Source organism: Oncorhynchus gorbuscha, linkage group LG19 (assembly GCF_021184085.1).
Source record: "Oncorhynchus gorbuscha isolate QuinsamMale2020 ecotype Even-year linkage group LG19, OgorEven_v1.0, whole genome shotgun sequence".
In the NCBI taxonomy this organism is placed as follows: Eukaryota; Metazoa; Chordata; class Actinopteri; order Salmoniformes; family Salmonidae; genus Oncorhynchus; species Oncorhynchus gorbuscha.
Genome location: NC_060191.1, coordinates 22,789,376 through 22,796,602, shown reverse-complemented (window position 1 = coordinate 22,796,602; position 7,227 = coordinate 22,789,376). Strand labels below are relative to the sequence as shown.

General features: G+C 44.9%; 1 protein-coding gene across 1 annotated transcript; it reads left to right on the top strand.

Moving 5' to 3' along the window:
- Positions 1–3,176: 3,176 nt before the first annotated feature.
- LOC124005030 (transmembrane protease serine 3-like) lies at positions 3,177–5,307 on the top strand. Its single transcript, XM_046313878.1, has 5 exons — positions 3,177–3,323; positions 3,568–3,739; positions 3,909–4,087; positions 4,591–4,686; positions 5,032–5,307. The coding sequence occupies exons 1-5, from the start codon at positions 3,227–3,229 to the stop codon at positions 5,226–5,228; spliced, it is 741 nt and encodes a 246-aa protein (XP_046169834.1). The 5' UTR covers positions 3,177–3,226; the 3' UTR covers positions 5,229–5,307.
- The last annotated feature ends 1,920 nt before the right edge of the window (positions 5,308–7,227 follow it).

The window sequence follows — 7,227 nt, the reverse complement described above, 5'->3', positions numbered from 1 at the left end:
CGTGAGAGGCCAAACAAATGCTGCTGATGTGAAACAGGACACACACACACACACACAACACACACACACACACACACACACACACACACACACACACACACACACACACACACACACAGATAGTGGGTCAGTGTAAGTCATGGTTAGGTCACTATGACTTTGCGTTTGTGCGTGCCTCCCATTGACAACTCCTGTCCCATCGATGAACATAGACATGGTTTGTATGGGACAGTTTTTGTCATACTGTATGCAAACCAACCTAGGAGATCATTTAAAATGAGATGCCCTTCAAATACAATTGGAGTCATTGTATATTAAGTATGTTTGTTTTCATTCAGTATACTGTGTCTGTGTAACTGAGTACCTGCGAGTGAATGACTCGGGGGTACAGTATACATTACCCTCTGTTGTTAAACTCTGACCCTGGCTCACAATTATTCACATGCATATTTCATGATCGATGACAAGAGTGTACGTATCTGTTACAGCCCTACCTTGTCCTGTCCTGCTCGCACCTACCTACAGTTACCCCTCTTCAGAGGAGGAGAGAAAGATTAAGGAGAGGTAAAATGTGGAACTCATGAGAGAAGAAGAAGAGGGATGATGGGGGGGTGAGATAATGAAAAGATTAGGAAAGGAACTGGGTTGGGTACGGAAGGATGATTGCAGGTAGAAGAAGAGAGAACAGAGGAGCGGTCTGGCGAAAATGAGCTGAAAAAGACCAAGCCTGGGATAGACGATGCATTTGACAGAATTGTTGCCACTATTTCAAGGATGTTGTTCTTGTGACTTTGAAACTCCAACTTTGACTGAAGGAATAATAGATTCAGTTGAACAATCCCTGATGAAGTAGAGACACACAGCTCTCTATGGCTTACATTCAGGTAAAATCAATTTAGTAACTACACTTTTGTTTTGGAAACAAAATGTCCTTGCCTAATCTACAGTGGGTGGTATTTGATTTCCCAGCAAGCTTCTAATTTTTTATTCAAATTCCTTATAGCTCTATTATAGCAATTATGCTCTTTATAATAATTTTCTCTAACTCTCATTCATGCACAATTCTGTTGATTCTACCGACCGCACACAACTTGTAGAGGACTTAATGTGTATACAGATATATCCAAAAAATCCGGTGTGTACTTGTTTATAAGAACAGAGATTGTATCAAGAAGTTAACATTCACCCTCAAAACACATTGTACAGGTTCTTAAAAGCTTGTCTATGTCTCTGCTAAAGGGCACCTTTGGTACCAATTCATCTGGGATTGGCCCAGAGCTCCCCTCTCTGGTCTGCTCTCCTGCCCAGCCTCAGACCCTCTCTGCTGGATCCCACTCAGGGCAGACTCCCCCTGGTCAGATCCATCCTCCACCACCTGTCGCACGCCTCCAACCCCTACAGCATCGGTCTACTATCACCCCCCTCGCCCAACCACTACTCACACCACCCCCCCAGAAACTCCTATACCCAGACCTCACAAGTATAGATATGAAGGCCTCCATTTTCCTTCCACGTGCACAACATCCACGCAATGAACCCATCACCCCATCCCTCGGAACCTTCCCCTCGGTTTCCCTCAATGTTGCAACTGGGGGTGTACCAGTGGGGGTATTCCAGGAACCATTCTCTACACTCTTTGCACTCATGGGAATTCCCACTTACCACATGGGAATGGGCATACCACCACCACCTCCTAATGCCCATCAGACAGACACAACCCCAACACCTCGCCCCTCTGAGGTGAATCTAAAGGCCCAACAGCCCCGAACAGAAGCACAACTTGATCCTCCTACGTCCTCCTCTGAGTTACCCATGGAGGCCCAACTCCAAAAGGTAGTCCCCTCATCCCCCCAACCCCCGGACATGGCCTGCTCAGAGGACCCAAATTCTGAGACCTCCTCGCCCCTCCCTCCCTGTGATGGTGGCTCTCTGGAGGTCCCACAGAGGAAGCCATCTGAAGTGGATGAAGGATCTGTTGGGCTAACACTCCCCAAAGACTGCCCTGATGAAGAGCCAGGTAGGCTACTGTGCCGTATTGGAGAGAGACTTGAATACACGGGCGTATTCATTACGGAAACCGTTTCCCGTTTAAAAACCAAATGGAAGCAAACAGAATAAAATAAGAGTTTCTATTGGACAAATTCAGGTAGGTCTCTTCCCGTTTTGTTCCGTTTGCTTCCATTTAATGAAAATCTTGCAATGTTTTGCAACAGAATTGGAGTATTGAATATGCCCCAAGTCATACTGGGCTTTTGGTTGATTAGCTTGTGTTCATGTCAAGCACCACAGTCTCCCTGGCTGTACCATGAACTTTTCCACAGTTGTATAATGCACATTGTTGATTGCATAAAATGTTCCAAACTATTCCTGGGCAACCATGAAAGCTTGCCGACATGTCAACCACACAGGGCCAGATATTATACTTCTCTGAAACGTATTGTACTTTTCTATAAAGGTTATACACGTACTTGTTAAAAGCACTTGTATGTCCAAGGTATCCAAAGAATGCAGCAGTTTATTCAAAATAGCATATGCTTTATTCCATTCCCTTCTTACTGTAGATCTTGAGCCCCCGCGGTGCACTTGCCCCTCACGTCTGACAATGCTGACGACCTTCATCGCCGTCTTCATCATTCTTTTCATCTTCTTCGCCATTTTAGGTAACCTCACTGACAATACAGTGCTTGGCATTGTCGACTCGGGCAGTGTCTGAAAACGTCACGAGCCTTTTTCACGCGACTCCTCCCAAAGCTCGTTGGGGGAGGAGGTCCCTTGCATCCTCTCCTCCAATAAGCTTTGAGAAAGCAAGGATTTTATGGCTAGTAACATTTACAGACACAATGTCATATCTTATTATATATACAGTCATTTGGCAGACACTCTTATCCAGACCGACTTGCAGGCGCAATAAGGGCACATCAATTGGTTTTTCACCTAGTCGGGTCAGGGATTTTGAACCAGCAACCTTTCAGTTGTATAATAAAATACACATTGTTGATTGTATAAATGCTCCAACCTATTCCCGGGCAACCATGAAAGCTTGCAGACAGACGCTCTTAACCGCTAGGCTACCTGCAGCCCAAGACCAGATGCATTTGACAGTAAAAAAAAAGGATGCAAGCATTCAACAAACACCCATTTTACCTCGTCCTCGCTCACTCTCCTTCGCATCGTGTTTGTCTCCTCCTCAGTCAAGTTCCTGTGTTTCCCACCCAACCTGACAGACATGTTGCAGCCATGTGGCGTTAAAGGGAACTGCAGTGTCCCAATGCCAGTCCTGCTGCCCAAGCAACCCATCAACCAGACAGGTAACGCCAGTGCAGGTAATGCCATCCGATCCGCTGATACATCCGAATTGTATAGGTCTTCTTGGTACATTCAAATGCACAAGCAATCTGTAGACAACTGGCCAAATGACTGGCTATCACACAATGACAATCAGTAACTGATCCCACAAGTCAATATTGTACAAACTGAACAATGTCTTGCATAACCGAATAACGTGTTCAGGTTATGTCTGTGTTGACAGTTAATTTGTTGAAGCACCCCCATCCCACTCTGCCTCAGGTTGCCTAGGTCCATTTGGTGCTGGTCGGAAAGCTTGGAGGATTGTCGGGGGGATGTTAGCAGAAGACAAGTGGGGCTGGCAGAGCAGTTTACACTGGAGAGGGAAACATGTGTGTGGGGGAGCCATCGTCACCCCACGTTGGATCATTACTGCAGCCCACTGCTTCATCCAGTAAGGGGGAGGGAAAGAGAATAAATGCTTTATCTATTGATTTATTTTCATTACGGTGTCCATCTTAGGACATCCTCAGCAACCCCCTTTGACTCTCTTAATATGGCAACTGTACTGATTACATTAGATAATATGCGCCTTCTATATCCCTGCATTCTCCACAACCCAGGTACAACATGTTGCAGGAGTCAGAGTGGCAGGTGGTTGTGGACACGCTCAGTTTGACGGACACATCAGTGGGCCAACGCTACAGAGCACTGCAGATCCTCTATCACCCCAGCTTCTCCGTAAACAACAACGACTATGACCTGGGGCTACTGCGCACCGTGGCTGACATAGACATGGGAGGTGAGAGGAGTTAATGATGAAAGTTGTTCAGCGGAGGTTATATGGCTATATGTACGGATGCTCCTATTCTGATTTAACCTGTTCCTGTTTGGCATTTGTCATGTTCATGGTTTCTCTCAAGGATGAAATCTAACGGACAACTTAACACTATGTCAACGCAAAAAGAATATCAGTTGGTAGAGCATGGCGCTTGCAAAACTAAGATGGTGGGTTCGATTCTTTATATTAAATGTGAAATGAGTAGAATGAAGTAGAATGTGAAAATACTACCTCACAGAATCGCTTTTGATTTAACCACTGATTTATTGGGTACATGTGAGCTTATCGTCAGTGCAGCGCAGTCAATGTGCTGCACAAAACGGAGAAAACTGTCAGAAACTGAGTGAAATGGGGAGGTACTATTTGAACTTATTTAATAAGGAACCAGTTTTCCGTTGCAAGAAGTTTTGCTACGGTGTGTCCTAATGAAAATGACCCTGGTGTTGGGTTATGTGTTGCTTTAGGTGGGGTTCGACCAGTGTGTATGCCCAGTCCTAGAGAGTCCTTCCTTCCTGGTGCCCCCTGTTGGGTCACTGGCTGGGGCTTCACTAAAGAAGGGGGTGAGTCACGTTCACAAATATTCCCACACCACTTCCTTATAATTTTCGATTCAACTGATTGGCTGATCACTCTAATAATTCTGCCTTACTTGTCTTCCATTTTTACCACTTTTTCCATAATCACATCAAATTTCCTGACATTTGTCGCAGAATGAAGACAATGTTCCCTTCCATCCCATAATCTCATTCAATAACCTGACAATTGTCTCTTCATTCTCTTCCCATTAATACACTCCTATTTGTATAATCTCTCCTTCATCTTTCTCATCTGTCTTTAACCCTCCGTTCTCTACTCCACCTCGGTCTGTCTGTCTCTCTCTCTCTCTCCCTCTCTCTCTCTCTCAGGCTCTGTATCGTCTGAGCTGCGACAGGCTCAGGTGCAAGTGATAGCCCAGTCCATGTGTTCCCGCCCGAATGTCTACGGCTCCTACCTCACTCCCAGGATGCTTTGTGCTGGCACCATGGAGGGAGGGGTGGACTCATGCCAGGTACGCACACACACGCACACCAAGAACTGCAAAACAAAATACTCAAAATACTGAGGAATCTGTTTATTCCATGAGAATGAAAGGCCTCTCTGTTACTCCAGATGTCAATGGCTATACTCAGCTGGCCTATGCTCTCTACATATCAAAATGGTTCCCTGTCTATTAAGCAGATCCACTTAGCTGGCACCAAATAGACCTATACTGTACTGTATATGGTATATTTTGATGTGTTTTATCATATAAATAGAAACAAATAATTACACACATCTTAACAAGAAAACTAACATCACAGTGCAAGCAGCGCACCAATATGCATAGAAAAAATATCAGATTGATTGATTGATGCATGTACACTGAGTGTACAAAACATTAGGAACACCTGCTCTTTCCATGATGTAGACTGACCAGGTGAATCCAGGTGAAAGCTATGATCCCGTGTTGATGTCACTTGTTAAATCCACTTCAATCAGTGTAGAGGAAGGTGAAGAAACAGGTTAAAGAAGGATTTTTAAGCCTTGAGACAATTGAGACATGGATTGTGTATGTGTGACATTGAGGGTGAATGGGCAAGACAAACGATTGCATTGCCTTTGAACAGGGTATGGTAGTAGATGCCAGGCACACCGGTTTGAGTGTGAAGAACTGCAACACTGCTGGGTTTTTCACGCTCAACAGTTTCCCCTGTGTATTAAGAATGGTCCACTATGGGAAGCATTGGAGTCAACATGGGCCGGCATCCGTGTGGAACGATTTTGACACCTTGTAGAGCCCATGCCCAGATGAATTGAGGCTGTTCTGAGAGAAAAATGGGGGAGGGTGGGGGTTTATGCATGCAGGCATTAATTCACGTGGTCTTCTCTGGTTGTAAGGGAGACAGTGGAGGCCCGCTGGTGTGTGAGACAGGGAAGGGGGACTGGAGGCTGGCTGGGATAGTGAGCTGGGGAGATGGCTGTGGTCGGCCCAACAAACCAGGAGTCTACACCAGGGTCACCCAGCTGCTCCCCTGGATGTACAAATACGTAGAGGTACATAGTTACAGTAGATGCACCAGCCACACAGAACTGAGTCAGTGCTTCTCTGAATGTGAAAATGCACCACTCCATGTCATCATTTTGACTCTTTTACAGATGGACACATTTGAAGAATCTGGAACCCTAACAACAATGAATTTTACCTCTGACAGCTAGATTTTATTAGCAGTAATGCGACCAATCACATGTATGCAAAATATTAAAGAATTATGTATTTTTGCTTGACATTCAATATTTGTAATTTTATTGAAAGCACATTCTCATTCAAACCATTATGGTTAATTACTCATAATCATGCATGGGTTTGTTGCCTTTCTGGAGTTGCTGACAATAATCACATAGGGCAGAAAGCTTGTTATATAAATACACCTATGTGCACAGTCATAGGGACACTCTGACTAACCCTGACCCTATAACTGACCCTATAAAGAAACGTCCTCTCTCTGTCAACAGAGTTTATTTTCAGCAAACTTAACTTGTGTAAATATTTGTATGAACATAACAAGATTCAACAACTGAGACATAAACTGAACAAGTTCCACAGAAATGTGACTAACAGAAATTAAATAATGTGTCCCTGAAAAAAGGGGGGATCAAAATCAAAAGTAACAGTCAGTATCTGGTGTGGCCACCAGCTGCATTAATTACTGCAGTGCATCTTCTCCTCATGGACTGCACCAGATTTGCCAGTTCTTGCTGGCGATGTTACCCCACTCTTCTACCAAAGCACTTGCAAGTTCCCGGACATTTCTGGGGGGGAATGGCCCTAGCCCTCACCCTCCGATCCAACAGGTCCCAGATGTGCTCAATGGGATTGAGATCCGGGCTCTTCACTGGCTATGGCAGAACACTGACATTTCTGTCTTGCAGAAAATCACACACAGAACGAGCAGTATGCCTGGTGGCATTGTCATGCTGGAGGTTCATGTCAGGATGAGCCTGCAGGAAGGGTACCACATAATAGAGGAGGTCTTCCCTGTAACGCACAGCATTGAGATTGCCTGCAATGTCAACAAGCTCAG

Excerpts from the sequence above, each read along its gene's own strand:
- LOC124005030 (XM_046313878.1), top strand. The coding sequence starts at position 3,227 with ATGTTGCAGCCATGTGGCGTTAAAGGGAACTGCAGTGTCCCAATGCCA. Across the intron at positions 3,324-3,567 it reads GACAGGTAACGCCAGTGCAG|GTTGCCTAGGTCCATTTGGT; the intron begins GTAATGCCATCC and ends ACTCTGCCTCAG. Across the intron at positions 4,687-5,031 it reads GGGCTTCACTAAAGAAGGGG|GCTCTGTATCGTCTGAGCTG; the intron begins GTGAGTCACGTT and ends TCTCTCTCTCAG.